Source organism: Macrobrachium nipponense, chromosome 10, assembly GCF_015104395.2.
Source record: "Macrobrachium nipponense isolate FS-2020 chromosome 10, ASM1510439v2, whole genome shotgun sequence".
Taxonomy (NCBI): domain Eukaryota; kingdom Metazoa; phylum Arthropoda; class Malacostraca; order Decapoda; family Palaemonidae; genus Macrobrachium; species Macrobrachium nipponense.
The window spans coordinates 45,942,981-45,962,209 of record NC_087204.1 but is presented as its reverse complement, the minus strand read 5'-3'; the positions used below and the strand labels follow the sequence as shown (position 1 = coordinate 45,962,209).

The 19,229-nt window shown below is 37.9% G+C and overlaps 2 protein-coding genes across 9 annotated transcripts in view; one reads left to right on the top strand and one right to left on the bottom strand.

Moving 5' to 3' along the window:
• Nucleotides 1-1,950, top strand: part of LOC135224247 (uncharacterized) — a gene marked incomplete at its 5' end in the record, with an annotated part of 8,925 nt that extends 6,975 nt beyond the window's left edge. Inside the window, one exon of the mRNA XM_064263098.1 lies at nt 1,672-1,950. Coding sequence (XP_064119168.1) covers nt 1,672-1,950 — 279 coding nt within the window. The remainder of the gene's footprint in view (nt 1-1,671) is intronic.
• The window catches only part of LOC135223602 (mucin-2-like), a 1,092,597-nt gene that overhangs the window by 68,124 nt on the left and 1,005,244 nt on the right, over nt 1-19,229 (bottom strand). For 7 of the 8 annotated variants that reach the window (XM_064262169.1, XM_064262171.1, XM_064262170.1 and 4 more), the window contains one exon: nt 8,968-9,762. The exons of the other annotated variant lie outside the window; for it this stretch is intronic. In XM_064262169.1, the coding sequence (XP_064118239.1) occupies nt 8,968-9,762 (795 nt within the window). The remainder of the gene's footprint in view (nt 1-8,967; nt 9,763-19,229) is intronic. 8 annotated transcript variants of the gene reach the window in all.

Here is a 19,229-nt window from a genome sequence, read left to right as displayed (position 1 = left end):
ACCCCCATAAGCCTTCAACAGGGATATGATGTCACACATCAAGGACGAAGACCTTTCCTTGAATACAGTCACATCCACTACAACCACAGGATAATGAAGCGTCCCTAATCCACAATCTCATAAAACGGTATTAGAAACTACTGGTATATAATAAACTTTGACATTAGGTAATTAAACTATACCACAACCGAAGTTTCAATTGATGCCATGTTACCGACTTTAATATTTTTCTTGACTAAGCAAACATTTTTATTAACATATATTTTACAAACAGAATTAAGCAACTGCAGGAAGAATAAATTTGTAGGGTTAATATTATTACCGAATCATTATCTTTTGACTGAATCCTTCAAGCCTATTATATATATATAGTATATATCTATATATAGATATATATATATATATATTATAATAAATCAAGGTCAACTGCATGGTCGACCACACAGCCAACAAGTTCATATACATTATACCACATCACCTTACATATATGATGTATGTGTGTGTGTGTATTCATGTGTAATATATATTATATATGTGTGTGTAAGTGAGATAGAGGTTACGAGTGTTTATAGGCACGAGTACATAAGAGTGAGCATATGTGAATGTTCATATAGACAAAAACTTGAAAAGGGTCTCAGATCTTCCCCCTACGCCACCCTCCACCCTACCAAAAAATATCCCTCTGAGGTACTGTGGACTCAAGGTATTCAAGGTTTTCATCCTTATCTAATGGCCGTTTTTAACGCCAAAGGCACACATAACAGTACTGGTCTAATTGTTCAATCGAGTGTTTTTTTTTCCTCCAATTATAAATATTCATGTCAGCAACAATGCAATTAGTATTGCAGATAACATATAGCTATCAACTACTTCAGACTGAAGAGAGCAATATGTTTAAATACAACAAGTGTGCAAGCTTCATTTAATCAACGCGAAGAAAATAATACATAAACACTCGCAGAGAAAGAGAGAGCATCAAGTGATAGCCCACATATCAGCCACCACTTGCATAAATATAACTATGACTACCCAAACATCTCTCTTGCAAAAGCTACCTAGCAAGTTTCTACACCCTAATCTGGAAGAAAAACTGCTGTTAAGTTACAAACACCGGATATTTAGAGTGAAACTCTTGGAACCTGTCATCAACCACAGTCAGACACAGGGTTTTCTTTACAATTCATTTAAACCCAATTAATATTTCCAGATCTAAAACGCGGATACTTTACTGCATAATACAATCCTATTTAAAATAACATTTCCTAGTTTCTGAAAGTGGAAACATGATGAATTAAATAAATATGTGAGTAGCGTCGGTTCCGCCGGGCAGATCCTGTTTGGCCACAGACAGTCCAAAATAACAATGCGTTCCGTGATATGTCAGACAGCCGTTAAAGCTAAACAATCTACTTGCGTATCCCGGATGGGATACATACGCTCTATCACGGCAGCTGGTATGTGAAACACGTGTTAGAACGACAGGTGTAGAGTAGTCCGGAATACTAACGAATTTCAACCATTAATCACGAGAGAGACTTTTCAATCATGCAGACCCGTTTTGCAAGTATTTCTTTTTTCTCACACTAAAGAAATACAGTATTACTATATACCAACTGAGTAATTAAGAAATGAAATGCTTGTCACATGACATTCTTGTTCATTTAATTACAGCCATTATCGAAAGTGGAAATTGGAAAGAAACAATCACACTGCTTCAGATTTTCCTCGAATTTCCTGGCAGAACGAGGACTTGTCGCCGCTTTCACTCATCATTATTCTGCCACAGCCATGGCAGCAAACCGGGGAATCCTGAATGTAAACACAATACCTAAATCTGGATGTGATATGATCGTGCGATGCAATGATGTTATGATGATATCGACTACGATAGACAACTTAGTCAAGAACGCAAGGTACATCTCTCAACCTGGACACAGTTGCGCTCAGTAAAAAGCAAATAAATAGATTTTCATTTGGCCTTGCAACATTAAATCTCAAGCTTTTTTCTTTAACAGGAAAAAAAATCACAAAAATGATCCAGTCACGACAAAAAGAACTATCAGTTAATAATTCTTCCTAAAACGAATTCACACATTTAACAAAAGTCACGCTTCAACTGATAGTATATATAATCACTGTAACCACTTTTGTCAACAGGAAAATACGATATAATCACTGTAACCACTTTTGTCAACAGGAAAATACGAAGTCACTCGAGCAACAAGCATTCCTCCACGAGGACCTTTTCTCTACCACAGATCAGCGTCGACTGAACGACCATGCTGCGGCTGCCTTTCAACCTTTACTCTCGAGATCCGTGCGAGTCTGTTGCGTCTCACTCGCGCAATCTACCAACAGGTGACCAGGCAGTACTTTTTCTCTTTACAAATATCTCCACAAAAATCAAATATAACTGTTCTGTGTATACGCGATGCTTATCCATTATGGACACTTTATTCTTTAAAACATCTTTGCCTTCTGTATACGCAGTATTTATCAGACTTTAAAGAACCATTGCATCTTAGCGACACGGTTTCCGAGAAAATCCAGGTAAAGAAGGTCGGTCTGAAGATCTGCGTTTCAACGGTTATAGGAAGAATGAACTCAGAGACTGGACTCCTCCCTCCATCCCACCCCCACCCCCACCCTCTCTCTCTCTCTCTCTTCTCTCTCTCTCTCTCTCTCTCTCTCTCTCTCTCTCTCCGAGAAACCGGATTGATTAAGAAACCTCCTACACATATGAATACGTATTGACTTTAATTTGAAATAACACGATGCGACAAGTACAATAATCGATATTCACTGATTTTAGGGAATAAACTGACATCATTCCAACAGTCCATGGATTGCTATTATATTATTACTAAAATAATTTATTCCATACATGACAAAACAAAGAAGAATATCCACACAACAACACTAAGCGATCCGCTATGTGTGACCCATAAAAAACCCGTACGTGCATCGAAGTTCTAAATACAGAGCTAAGAATTACATTTCGAGGCACATCCCCGTGTTCATATTTCTGTCCTCTGTATAAAAACTTGCATGACTCTGACGCCGTATGGTCGTTCACTCCAAAGCTCCAAATTACTTATAAGTTAAACGGTGATAAAAGAACAACATCTGCAACAAACCATTCACTTCAATTACTTTTTTTTAATTATCTCCTTCCCTGATTCCACCTACTGATTACGAAATATTCTCACACGAATCTTGTACAGACCATGTCTCTCTCTCTCTCTCTCTCTCTCTCTCTCTCTCTCTCTCTCTCTCTCTCTCTCTCTCTCTCCTTCGTTTTTCATTTAACTTTGGATCCAGGCACTCAGCAACGGCCTCCACATATACAGAAGTGGCAGTAAAGCGTACCGAACCTTTTAAGCACAGTCTAAAACTGAAATCCCCGAAAATAAAGCAATGTTTCTAAACCAATAATAATATACTTCTCCATTTCTCATGGTCTAAAACTTTAAATAATTCTATGCCTAAATGTAAATCTTGAATCATTGCCTTTCTACAGCAAAATACCACGCTACTATAATGATAACAGTTTAGTTATTTCTAAAACTTAAAACACAAAGTCACCAACATCGCAAAATTAATAAAGTAGTGGTTTCTGGCATAAAAGAATTCTCGCTACCTTAAGCAGTAAATCAGTTGGCGACACCTACTTTCAACATCCGAGACCAGAAAACTTTCAGATGTGAGGAACAATAATTTCAAGATATTTCCAGTCTTGCGTTTGTTAAGGAAAAATACAATTTATTAATTTGCACACCTATATGTAATGGATTTCAAAGTTTTGTCAGCACAAAGGCATGCATGCATGTTGTACACACACATTATATATGTATATTATATAATACTATATATTATATATAATATATATATAATATATATATATTAAGTAAATAATTATATACCTATATATATATGTGTGTGTGTGTGTGTGTGTGAGTTTGGGTGTGTGTGTGTATGTATTCTCATGCACACACCCACACACACACAGAAACCAATGAATGATATCTCCGGGCAAGTAGGAATCACGGTGGATGGGCCACGGGAGGAAGTCGAACTGAATGCACAGCTATCTTTTTTTCTCTCTCTCTCTCTCTCTCTCTCTCTCTCTCAATCCTTTCTTTTCCTTAAATAATGAGCTCATTAAAGAGGTTAAGATCCTGTGGAGAATTTCGTTACCAAGACATCATGGGATCATCTCCGAGACCGATGACAAAGGAAAATTCTTGATGGAAACGGCAAAGAATCGTCTTCTCTCTGTCATTCAGGGAGAGTTGATGACACTTTCTAAACCATCATTTTCCCTGCCTGGTTACCAGGCCACATTATACTTGGGAGGTTCCTGATGGGAAAAGTTGTTTCTGCAAAAAATCTCACGAGAGAAAAATTCACATTAATATTAAGGAACAACAGTGTAACCTCTGCGTGATGAAAAGGAAAAGTCTCAGCAAATATGTCATTACACAAGCAGGAAGGAACCAGCCCCCATGTCCAATTCTAAGATGGGAAAGTTTCCGAAGAAAAGTAGTTGATCACATGAATTTTCTGACATCTCCCCGGCTACTACTACTAGAAATGGAGAAATATGACCCTGAACTGCGATCTCTTCAAGGTTGTTTAATAGACAACCATTTACCAATACAGAGGGAAGAAATGCCGAGAAAGGACTCAAATTGGTCATCTTCTAAGCACACACAGATGCTTGTACTATGAGTTACTTTCTATTAAGTGAACTGACAAATTTGAAATAAAAATCCGCAAAGTTCGGGATAGTCAGTAAACACCAAGACATTCGCATTCAAACGCTGCAATTGCACGCGACTGACCAATGGCTCCAGGACTCATACATGATACTTATTTCAACTACCAAGTTTCCCTGATTATCCTTATGCATTCGACCATAATTCCTTTATGTATTCGACTATTATTTCAAGAGGAAAAGGTTTCCTGCTGAAAATTGTGCCGACGTTACAAATTTCAAAATATGTATTATCTAAATGCTTAGGAAATACCGAATTGCTGTACCAATGAGAGAGAGAGAGAGAGAGAGAGAGAGAGAGAGACTCATTCACTACAGGGTCGTTTCCCACACAGGAAAAAAAAAAGTCATTACTTTTATTGTTTAAATTTACGTAGCCCCCAAGAAGATTGGAAGTGTCTGGGAGCGTTAAAACTAAAAATCTGTTGAAGGCTTTGCACTGCTGGATACACTACAGAACATTATGTATTAGTCTGTAAATGCATTAAATAAAATCTCCGTTGAATCTATCTCCCCCTCCCACAATACTTCTCAAATACATCTACAGAAAATTATATGAAAAGCATGAGATAATATTACGCCAAGTTTAACATGAAATAAACTAAAAGTTCTGGGACACACTTGAGCGCAATGCAAAAATAAAATTCCCATAACTCATACACAAGTCCACTTGACATTCCCCTAGCATCATTATGCCAAAATAGAAAGGGAGGGGGTAAGGGGGAGGGCGCCAAATAGAAAGAGCCCAATCAGTGAACGAATCCCAGATATAGCATGTGACAGCCAGATGCCACAACCAGGAACCTTGAATCTAATAAACACGCCTTCTCATCCTCCTAAGCAAGATGGTACTCAGCTCTAATAAAAAATTATGTATATCACGCGAGTGACTACATTTTTTTTTTCGAGGATTACATTCAGGATAGCAACAACGCTGCTGTAAACAGAACACAATTAACACGCAGTCTAAAGTAAACTAGTTCTATTTAATGCGAGGCTACACGGATCTCAAATCATGCACTTGCACTTCATATATATTATACTTTGTTTCTTGACATGGCGTCTGCCCCCTACAGAAATGGCGACTCAGGTCAATACACATTTTTCCGTGTGATAATATTGTTCAGAAAGAGCTCTTCTACAATAAAACTGATCAATATTTTTCCTCTTTTTAAGCTAATATCTGTCAGTAAAAACAACAACGGTGGGGATGACCTCAGCCTTCGTGATGCCTGGTTGCATACACTAATAAATCCTAACGAAACAGGGTGGGTTTTAAAATTGCCTTCAAAAATGTTCTCAATGACTTCAAGCATAGGTACAACTGGCGATGTAGGTGCCAATAAAAATTTTTCTATTCATTGGCACCCATTCAACTTCCACCTAATATACGAAGTGCCTATGACAGGTTGGCTGTCGAAACTGTCATCTTGAGGAATCTAATTTAGCTATGTTTCTTCCTGGACAAAAACAACAATCTAAAACAGCATTAGCAAAACAATAAAAAAAATAATTACCAATGGCGAAATCAAAGACTTGAAAAAAGGGGGAATGATTTTTCCTTTTTTAAATAATCAAAAATATACTGGCACTTGTAATATATCGACGGTAAACGTGTACACAATTGAACGCCAATCTTCCAATATCTGAAAAATACATTACAGAGCAAAAAAAAGGCGTTGATGAAAATCCACTAAATCAACCAAAACTTCCACTACACGCCCGCACGGAACTATAAATACAATTCGCAAATAAGGAACATCCACTATTTTTCAGGTCTAGTCGTAATACTCCGAGGGCCGACATCACATACTAATTACAAAAGACCACTTAAATACAACGAAGACTAAAATATCACATCAGACGAAGCGAGTCTTGATGTGGAATGCACCACTTCACTATCTGAAGACTCCTAGAATACTTGATACGTACGACATCTTAAAGGGTGACACCAAAGGTGAGCGATAGACAGAGTACAGCTAATAGTACATGCAATGCACTCACATTCTACACAAGGATAGCAGTAGAGTGCAAGACATCAAGTTTAATATATGAGCCTAAAGATTACACTGGGCTAAGCGATATGACAGTGCCAGGAAATGACAGGAAGTCAACACCTAACCACACTTCCTAGAGCTATCAATTCTAATGTATCTTGCCTAACCAAACATATCCATGACAAAATCAACAATTACGTGAACACACCCGGTTGCAAAGTAAACACACCCAACGAACAACAGTCCCAGCTCTCTCTGTTCCTTCTAAAAGCTACCATCCATCCCCCGAAAGCTATCACTATGTTGCTGCTACACGCCTTGGCCATGCCTCGCTGGCTTCCTATGCATCGCTGCCTTAAATTCGTTTCCTCTACACGACAGGCTTCTTTAATAGGACAACCGCAGCTGCTGAAGCAAATGACAAAAAGAGGGATTTGCGGTTATTTTAAGGTTTGAAAACGTGAATGAAAGCGGCCTCAACTACGACGAAAGCACTATGTAAAGGGTGTAATTTAGGGGCAACCCTGTAATTATCGTATACGGCAAGAGAGCATAAAGAACAATGCCCTCTTCTTAGGGACAACGACCGAAACGAGAACAAATAAAGGACTCCTTGATGTACACACGTTTCACTACACGAACGCAAACTGACTCAAGGGTAAAAGGAACGCAGACTCCACTCAGCGTTATCTATTGATTCGAGTTGTTAACAACACCGCAAAGCTTCGGCTAGAATACTAACAACTTAGGGGACGTACCGTATGAAAATACCAATTACGACGACACTATTGGAGACATAAAAATTTTACATATTTGTATCTCCTAGAGTAGTAAACCAACGTTATGATTTACCCTTACCCGACTACAATAAACGCTCTCCATAGAAGCTATCGTCCGAAAGTAACTGATAAAAATAATTCACGTTACTTCAGTATCTTATCTTCAGGCAATCCAGGAAGTAGCTCCAGAGTCAACATGGTTCTTGATGAACTTACCAGTGAAGGTAAACACGCAGCTCACAACCGTCCAATAGTCGGCACTGTGTGACCTACGGAGCGCTAAAGCGGAGAGTAATAAAGAATCGGCTTCCTTCCATGTACATTGCTTTACCACTGCTGAAGATGACATGTACGCTACTATTAAATAATGCTTGATTAAAGGTTGCTTGAGATAGTAGACAAGGGAAAGCAGCCACAAGGATACTAAATTATTTAATAACACCAGAGAGAGAGAGAGAGAGAGAGAGAGAGAGAGAGAGAGAGAGTTGACTTGGAGGGAAAGCTAAGATAATCTTTAATTTTGTGTTTTGCGTTAACTCGTGGAATTTGAAATTTCATACTTTTGAAACTATGCATGGGATGAGGAAATTAATGGGCACGAACAACCAACCATGAAATCATTCCATAAGGAAAACTTGCATTTCTCAGGTCAATTTCTTTCGGTGACGCCAAAACGACCCAAAACGACCTAAGCAAAAACTTTCCCGAAAGACGCGGTTAAATACACGTTCTATATTTCCTCCCAAAAGATATTTGAAGGCCTAGTCATCACTCTCTCCTTTCTTCCCAACCATATGTCCAAGGCCAAGTTCAGGTGCGCTGTTTACTCCCTCAAAACCCAACCACCAACCGCAAGGTAATTATCATACTAACTTCCTAATGCAAACACGTTCGTATTTATTTATATACTGACGAAGTGAAATCTTGGTGAAGTGCGATGCCCCGAGCCATTTCATTTTGAGAAAATGTAACGTGAAAGTTTAATTTCGTTCATACACATCTGAAGAAATTCAACCGACATTTCATATAAATATTTTCACTTAGAAAAATATTTGATTGTGTCTAGAATTGTAATTTCTGCAAACTTTTAAAAATTACGATGAATTACAAAGACTTTCAGATAATGATTATTCTAAACACCCTTTTAATGACTCAGATAATCGAACATGATTCTCAATTTGACAAATTAGTGGGACATAATTGAAGAAAGAAAACAGACTTGACAAAGAACAACTTACCAAATGAAGAAAACTTACGGTAAATTCCTAAGTATTCATTTACAGGTGCAATGCTTCACAAAGCGTTTCCTTCATGCACAAAGCAGCATGCTACAGAAATAAACAAGAGCCTTAAAATGACATCTCGTCACCAAAGCGACGGAGGAGGCTAGGAGGAAAACCCCTGCAGTACTTACTGTGGAGTCATCATGGACTTGTTAGCATCTCTGGGAACCGGGGGCGGCGTTGCCGTCAGCATCTCCCTAGGCGGGGAGTCGGGCGGCAAAGGCGGCACATCTGGGGGTGGAGCAGCCACTTCCGAGGGCGGAGGTGGCAGTGGTTCGTCGTTGACTACCACCTCGCCGTCCGTGAGTGGAGGAGGGGGAGGGGGAGGCAGGTCAGGTGTGGATGACCTGGATACAGGACTCGTTGGTGGCACCAAGTGAGAGGCGTGAAGGGAGGAGGGCGCATGCAACCGGGTATCTGGTGAGGACCTTGATTGCCTGAGCGACGCCGGCGTGGGAGCGGCGGCGGCGGCGGCGGCGGCGGCGGTGGCAACTGCTACGGGTGATGTGGTCGATTTCGGCAACGCTGTCGGCGTCGCTTCAGGAGATTTGGGCGGGTCGGGAGCTGGAGGTTTGCGGTATTTATAAGGTCTGGCCAAAGGTAAGTTCCGTAATTCATTGGCCGATTCCTCTATCCTCCGCATTTCCGAGTCGGGGCTGGTCTTCTCCGTGTGGGGGAGGAGGCCATTGGCGGTGGCCAGAGGGGACAGGGCATTGGGATGAGGGCCAGAAGCAGTGCTGGTCTGCCCATGGAATAGAGATCGCAAGTTGGGCTTCTTGGGAGGGCGTTCAGGGGGTCGTGGGGGTGGTTCGTCTGGCGTGGGCGGGGGAAGCGAGGGGGGAAGGGGAGGGTCGTGGGTGGCGATGGCATCTGACGAGGCCAAAACGCCTTCCAACAGACCTCTGGTTGATGAAGCACGGGAGGCACTGCAACAGTAGAGAAAACAATACTACATTAGCGCTAATAATTACACTACGCAGTTTACAGTGCTATCACAAACAGGAATAAAAGGTAGGCACCATGAATAAGCTCCAGGAACATCACAAGCCAATGCTAAATAAAATTCTAAATTCTAGTAAAAACATATATACATACTGTACATAATTATATATTAATACACACACACACACACACACAATATATATATATATATATATATATATATATATATATATATATATATATATATATATATATATATATATACATAATATATATATGCCCTGCAAACGTGTACTATTTTTACACATATGCATCCAGAATGAACTAAGAGTAGTTAATCCTCAAAGATGCTTTGGCAAGAAAGAAAAACACTTTTTTTTTATATATATATTCCAACAGCAAATAAAGGATATATGCGTTACGACATACACAAACAAATCTTGCACCTGCAGTGAGTCCGCTCATTTGAATTTGGCATCTTAAAAGTAAAGTACGCAAATAAATAAAACTGCTGAGTAATGAAAAACACATTTACTTGTTACCATCTAATAAAATGCCAAGCTGGAAGACCTGTGGTGAAGATTTTTTTTTTTTTTTTATACCAGTAACACCAACACTTATAACAGCCAGTCTGAAGTACGTCAACCCATGTTTTCTTCAATAATAATCCAATAAAATCCCAACATTTGCACCCATCCATCGAAGTAATATATGCGTACTGAATCACACGACAGTCACGGTTCATCATCCAAGAGGCGTTTACAACCTTGGTGGCTACATAAAATTATCCTGCGGCGTCGCAGCAGCAAGATATATAGTCATGGCGTTAACAATCATTGTGAAGGTCACACCTCCATAAATCCCTTTGCCTTCCATCAACCAGCAAGACCCGGCATACCCTTCGCCTTTAATCATCGCTAAGTCTTATTGCTCACTTTATCCATCAAGAATCGACGAGAAGTGTGTTCAACAGAAACATCAATGGCCTCCTCGTATTATCTCGATATTTTTCAAAAGGGAAACCTTTGGGTGCAAAGAAACCAAATATAGAAGAGTCACCGTTACTCTTGTAAAAAGTTTGAAGAACAATATTATTGTCTTTCCACTCTAAGATAGGACATTCAGACACCCTGACACCACCATTGCTCTTCGAATTACAAGTGAGTAATCATTATAGTACATCAATGCACATCACATCAATATGATATATATATATATATATATATATATATATATATATATATATATATACATAATATAGGCTAGACACGTATATATGCCAGCATTTCAGAACCGAGTATAATGTAGGAAATATACGTTAAAGTAGCGTGCAACTATATATATATATATAATATATATATAATAATAATCTATATATATAATATATATATATATATATATATATATATATATATATATTATATAGATATATAATACACACACAAACGCACACATACATCAGCATTTCAAGCCTGAATACATAGTAGGAACTGCACATTGAATAAAACATACCTTCATTGTGTAAATCCTAACACATTTTCCCAAAAATAAAAAAATAAAAAATTAAAAATGGTAAAAGATTGAATATCTGTCTCCTTTTCCAGGTACAACGAACGATTATCAGTTCGCACGATCTCCAGAGCTGATAACCTGAGAACGTTTTAATCTTTCACCTTCATGCCAAAACTATTTAAAATTTACAAGCTTCGTCCGCTTCCTTTAATGCCATAGAAGTCGCCTAACACCAGTCCTCTGTTTTATGCAGGATATTACTCAGATTAATAAACAAGGAAGAATCAGTTTGTTCTTTAATTCATACCGAGTACAATGGGCTAATACTTTTAGTTTGACTGCGTCATAATATGAATCATCACCATAATGAAGAGGATGAGGAGGAAAAAGAATACGAGAAAATAACGGAAGATACTTTCATATTTGCATTTTTCCAATGGGAGAGACTCGACAAACGCCAACAAGGATGTCGAAGCCATTCTGGGAGAAAGTCCCACGCAGTTACTTAAGAAAAAAATATAAAAATGAGAAACACTTATTTTTTTATTTATTATTTGGAATAGAATTTATACTTTTGGAATTTGGAAAATCTAAGACAGTTTTCACATGCAAACGTAACAATGAAGCCAGGTTGAGAAATTTCTGCGTAAATTTTATGTGTAAATAAACACAACTTTATGTATGTATGTATATACATACATACATACATACATACATACATACATACATAACAATATATATATATATATATATATATAATATATAATATATTATATATATTATATAATATCTATATATATATATAGATATATATATATATATATATATATAAGGAAAGTGGACCTATCAAACTGCACAGGACAAATGCATATGTAAACGCAGTGGGATGGTATCAAAGATTTAGATACCATGCGCTTTAATGCATTAAGTACTCATATTAAAACTTCCAAATGTACAGTAAATCTGTTTTACTAGAATACATAATACTGCTATTACTACTAGCATAGGATGAAGATTGTCACACAGAGTATAAATGCAATAGTTTCCCTTAGAAAATTTAAGCCTCATATTCCGTTTTCACTGGCAAACGATGATGGCTGACTATTTTCATGGGAGACTTCGTTGGTAGATAACTCTCTCCATAAACAGTTCAAAACAGCGCAGGGACTAGATCTCACTACCAGTAAAAAGACATTCCATCACTTACTCAAACTGACGGACTGTATTTTCACTATGATCCTTGCCTATACAATTAGACAAACAAACTAGTCTTGGTCCACTAGATAAACTATTTGAAATTCATAAAAAATGGGGGTTGGACTAAAATTATGGCGACAATCTCGTTAGAAGACTATTAAGAACATACTAAGGACTTGAAAAAATACAGTCATTCAGTCTTTACTTTATACCATAGCAAGCTAACTGCTAGGTTTCTATAGATGATCTACAAAATATCGAGTCTTACATAACGCATACTATTAAGTTTGCATTTTTTTTATTATTCTTCCGAAAAAACGTGTCGGAAGATAAACTATGATTAGTATAAAAAAAATCAGTCAATAAAAAAATCTCAAATCTTCTCGTTGGTTGCGTAGCATTCCTTTTAACAAGCTATAAAACGACTAACCATCATAAAACTTTAAAAAAAGTGTGTGTGTGCGTGTGTGTGTGTGTGTGTGTGTGTGTGTGTGAGAGAGAGAGAGAGAGAGAGAGAGAATGGCTCTTGTTAAGTCTAGTTCAATGATACTTAGCCGTAAAGGTTCTCCTCTTGACATTAAATCAGAGAGCAATAAAATAAGAAATAGTCCGTGAAGGTAAACCACACAAGGCATAGAGGGCTTGACAAACACTTTAGAAGAAAGTATTCTTGTGGCAGCAGCCATGGTAGCTTACATCTGCAAAACATTAGTGGTCACACCGCTAAGCTGCGGTTACAGCACACAGCTGATTTTTATTCATGACTTTCATGCTTAATTATCAAATCTCTGCACAATACATAAACATATACAAAGCCGAAACCTTTCATTAGAACTTACACCTTTTTCACTGGATTCCATCATATTATTAAATATCTGCTTTTGTAATACTGATGAAAAGGCTAGATGGGCATAAACAACAAGACAGTTGCCTTACCGTAAACCTTAACTCGTTTATAAGCTTAAAAGAAAACGTAACGAAAGAAATATATAACAATTAATGGACAAGGATATGCAGATAACAATATTTAACCATGTTAAATATTATTCGAAGCTGGTCTACCTTGCAGGCAAAATATTTTAAGTATCGTACATGCATTATGTATCAATATTATACTGAGGGTTACCACTAAGGAGCTTTACAGGAAGAATAAGAAAAATAAATCTTAGGTTTGATAAAGAACAGTCTTTACACACACACACACACACACACACACACACAATTATATATATATGTGTGTGTGTGTGTGTGTTTATACATACATTAATTATAACCCTCTATGGGAGTAAGTTACTACATAGGTAGTGTCAATAACAAGCAATGAAAAGGTCACGTGCGTGATCATAAATTCATAATTAGCTACGACTCAACATCAATTCTCCGAAATGAACCCGAATTCAACTAGCATTATGTGTAGTAGTCTATATCAACTTCTCTCTCTTGATAGCCAGGTGGTCTAAGTCATTGTCATTCGATGTTTCTATACCATGCAACGACTCGAATCCTGGGCAGCGCTGAAGTAATTATCAACTAAAATTCCCTTTTGATGTAAAACATATGTGGCATATATATAATATATATATACTTATTATAGTATATATTATATATTATTAATTATATATATAATATAAAAAATATCTAAAGTATATAGCTAGAAATAATATATAATAAATGTAGTAGACACATAAATATATACATACCTATATTATACATATACATAATTTTAAAAACTCGAGAGAGAGAGAGAGAGAGAGAGAGAGAGAGAGAGAGAGAGAGAGGAAAAACCTGCCAATAGGGGCAGAGTATTAGCGAACTTGTTCTACCCACGCACCTTATCTCTAAAAGGCGCCCTCAAGGAAAGAGTGAGAAGAGATCCGTTGTTCCACTTTCCCTTTTCCTATTCCACAACGTCCCTCTTCATCGGACCGGCATCGAAAATTACCGTCAAGCAGTAAAATTAATTGTTAAATATTAATGCTTCCATAACATTACTATCTGTAATATCAGTCTTCATTTAGCTTCTTAGAGAGAGAGAGAGAGAGAGAGAGAGAGAGAGAGAGAGAGAGAGAGAGAGAGAGAGAGAGAGAGAAATGTGCTTGAACCTTCGCCTTTCAATATTCTCTGTTTATGTTATTTGCGATGGGATTGACTGAGCCAAACCTGCTGATCTACTTTACTTGCCAAAAACGGTAACTGGGTGGTAGCCTTTGCAGTGATACACCTTGTAAAACAAAGAAAAATAAACTCACGAAAAAATTAAATTTCGACATTAATCCACAAAAATATTTGCTACGAATATAACTTAAAAAAAAAAAATCTTTTGGACACACACACACACACACACTCAAACGTCAGCCGGCGATCAAGGGCTTGAAATGCTTTCGTCAGTTACATGACTTTTGGTTGATTTCCTAATTCCAGTAGCGAAACCGGATATTGGTGAAGGTTAAAGGAGAGAGAGAGAGAGAGAGAGAGAGAGAGAGAGAGAGAGAGAGAGAGAGAGAGAGAGAGAGAGAGCTTCCAGTAAGTAAATTATTTTAATGATAAAAAGACCACCAGTTGTGAAAAACATTACCAATATCTTAAAAACGTATAATCTGAATCACACTACAGTTAGATTAAGTAAGAAAAAGAAAAATAATGAGTGAAGACACTACTTTAAATCATTCTTAACGAATAAACGAGACACTTCACAAATGGCATAATACACGCAGGTGACTTTAAAGTAAAATAAAAAAAATTGAGAGATAAATTATATGTATAAAAAAAAGACAGACTCAAAACGATCGCTCAGGAATTTCCGTCCGTTTGCCGGGCACTTGACACAAGGATCTGCAACGGCGTCGCTGGGAGGTTACGCCTTTGATGCCCTTTTACTTAATTCACTGACCACTGAGTGAGTCCACGTCGGTTTAGAAGGATAACCTGTTCATCGCGTCGTATTCAGGTCATGTAATCAATTACACAAAGCTGAAAGCGTTATGAATGTACTCCAAGCACGTACCTAGCTAACATTCAAGGAGTAAGATGGATTGAAAAATTATTCAGCGCCTTTTGATAATCATCTTTCTAACAAATAAAAACGAAACTCGACTCGTAACGGACACAAGATATGCATTCAGACATTCAGTAAAATTACACCCTTGAGCTGGATCCTTTTCAAGAGCCTTAACCCTTGCTTCAAGCAGCGTTGGAGTTTATAAAACTACAAATCGAGCTACATTTATTTATTTTGGTTTCGCCTCTCTCAGCTACTTGTATACTTTTTTAAAATAAATAGATACTCACGAGTTCCACTAAAATGCCGTTATCCCCCAGCTTAAAAACGGTTGAGCAATATGAAAAATACGTCCTTTATCAAAAAAGATCTTCCTAACCCATACACGTACAATTTACATCACTCAAGCGACTCTTAATCTCGGTTCTTTCAGCGTCTCTTGTTAGAACATTCATGAACAATTCTCATATCCTGATTCAATCACAATTTAGTGTTTTCGATTAAGAAATCATCACAATCACTTGCAGCTATACTCATGGTATCACACGAGAGAGAGAGAGAGAGAGAGAGAGAGAGAGAGAGAGAGAGAGAGAGAAGTACGTAGGTAATGATTTATGACCGGCAGCATGCCATGACAAAGCAACCACATGCCCGCACGTCCGCGCAGAGATAGTCTGGCATCTGCCTTAATCACTCAAAAGACTAAAAATTCAGATGAATTTGCCTTCAAGCGCACACACTATATTCAACGTAGATATTGCTATCCTCTTTATCATTAATCTTTTAATACTTTGTTATTGTTACTGTTTTAAGTCATGCTACCCAGATTGAATGTTCTGCACTAATAATAAGAGAACATACTCTTTCAATGTATTTGTCTAAATTTTAGTTGCAAAGTACTTACTATCTTTGGGTAGGCAGCTCCTCGAAGCCGCATGCAGTGCTCCTTTTTTTTCCCCTCTCAACAGTAACTGGAAGCTTAACCTTCACCGTAAATCCCCCGCAAGGGGATCGGACTTTTTTTTTTATTATCATTATTAATGGTGATATCTTTTCCAACAAAAATGGATGGAATTAAAAAAACAATCAAATCCCATAAAAGGCGAATTCTAAGCAAAAACAGAACAGTACATGCACCGTTCGTAATTTAATTGCTGAACTGTGTAGAAACCTCCTTAACAGAAAACGTTCGTAACACGGCCGCATCAAACCCTTACACGTAGTGGGCCCTTCATCTCAATGTTCAAAACGTGTCTTTACTGGTACCTGCTTAACTTCATCTACTTAGGATTTTCCAGTACTTACTCTCACCCGCTATCCTCATAAGTATCCACATTTCTCATCCTGTCTTCAATATCCAGAGATCACGTCCAAAAAGGTGAGGTGACACAACAGTTCTCTCACACATATCCGCCTAGACTTCAATGATACACCGAAGTCTCCTCCCAAAGTCCTGCACGCAACTTGCTGCCTTCCCCGATTCACCTAATTTGTGACTAATCTTTTTTTCATCGTATCGTCATCTGCTGTACTTTACTCCAGCTGCTTGCATTTCAAACCATCCATATCAGCATTCATTTCTCCATCTTCCCGATTTCCAGTTATTCTAATTTACCTATTCTTGCTCACATTCACTCTCAACAAATACTCAACACCTCTTTCACTTGTTTCTGCAATTTTTCTTCACTATCTCCGAGCAGGACTATCGTCTATAAACACCAATCATTCCACACTGTTCACGACTCATTTTACCACTTCAACCTATGGCATAGTGTCACAAAAAGTAATAGCACCTGAAATAAAAATAGAAGTCATGCAACCATCTTCTCGTATGAAGCCATCATCACGACCAACCATCCCAATCAATCCATCGTTCCTCCTCCTCCTCCTCCTCCCACAAAACTAAAACCACCCACCGAATTATTCCGCACCGCAAGATCTGTTATAGCTACCGAAATCTATCTCCGAAAACCCAACCTCACATTCGGGAACAGTCGGTCGGCCGCCATGCCAGCACGCTTCACGCCGCTTTTGGAGCAGTTAGACTAACCTCCAACGGAGCGTGTACAATGTGAGCATGATTTTTTTTATGTCATACCTGAGATGTGACATGCCTACGAGATCGCTATGTTCGTCGTATTCTTCCTGATACACACACATATCTGGGATCTTGGTCGGGCTTTGAAGGGGAAAAAATAGTTAGAGATACCATAAGTATTACGTAATTTACTATGGCATAAAAAATTTGAACCTGTAAGAAAAATAAAAACTGCACACTCCCCTAACTCGTTAAAGTTTTTACACTTAATATTCCAGTTTTCAAAATATTTGAAAAAAATTGCAATCTTCTTTAAGACTGCTGGATTTGTTTACGTGCCTTCAATCACGAAATCATAAATCGATGGATTAAATTTCATCTGCCAAATCAGAGATAAATTGGGCCATCAGACATACTCAGTTATTATCAAAGCATTATCATTTTAACTACAAAATGGTCACGCAAAACAAAATTTTTAACTAGCTATCGTCGTAAATATTTTTCATCGTTATAAATACCTAACTATAATTACTTATATAAGTCCTCGGTATCTTTAAAAGTCTGAAGAATACAGTCCCATATATTCAATCACTGACTGAAAAGTACAGCACGAAACTATTATACTAAATGCCAACACGCCGTATCCTTAGCTTATTGACCCCTGCATGGGACACTTCTCGTATCTGGAAGACTCCAAACACATCATTATTTTATCTCATGGACTGGCCTTACGCTGCTCCAAGGTTGTCAATTCCTGCGCATTTTATGATTACAGTGGAAGCTATTCTCGGGATTTATGCCAACCGCTTTTTGAGCTGCATTGCACACTCTAGAATTAGGTTTCCCACAAAGTACTGCAAGATATAGCAAGCTCAAACGAAGATAGACTCTAGAATACCTAACAACGTCCTAAGCGCCCTACTCACTGCCTTCATAAAACTTTAAATAACTTACTCTGTGTCCTACGTCAACTAATCTGCGTCTGTAGAAGATGAGAAGTCTCATGTAAATTAGAATAGAATATAAAATTTAGGCCAAAGGTCCGCGCTGGGACCCACAGGGTCACTCAGCGCTGAAAGGGAAATTGATAGTAGAAAGTTTTAAAGGTGAAACAGGAAAAAAACTTCGCAGCAGCACTAGGAAACAATTTTAAGAGGGTGGAACGTCAGATGGAAGATAGAGAATATGAACGGAGGAACAATAAAAGGGACGTTGTAAAGACCTTACGTAATGCCTACAGTGCACCACGTGAGGTCCACTGACGGCACTATCCCCCTTTGGGATAGAAGTCTCCTGTGAAAAGGATAATAAAAATGTTTCTACTGTTTTCGTTATGTCTGTTAATCCACCTTCCCTAGCAACAATTAAGGGGAGGCGAGTAGCATTACACTGTCAATATGCCATAATGACAATTAGAAATAATTCTGGTTAGAGACATACAATATTCACACCATCTTAAATAACTCGAAGAGAACCATGCCAAGGGACAACGAACATTTAATTACACAGGCAATCAAAAATAGAAAATGGAATTCAGATTATTTTTTCCAACAAAAATGAGCATGTAACCTTAAATAATATATTACACAAATCGTCCTGAGAAAATAATCTTTCCGTCCGTCGCGAGAAAAATATAAGTACAGAAATGATAGAAATGAAAACTCAAAGTAGAAAAACGAATTGAAAAAGAAAAGGAAGTGGGAATG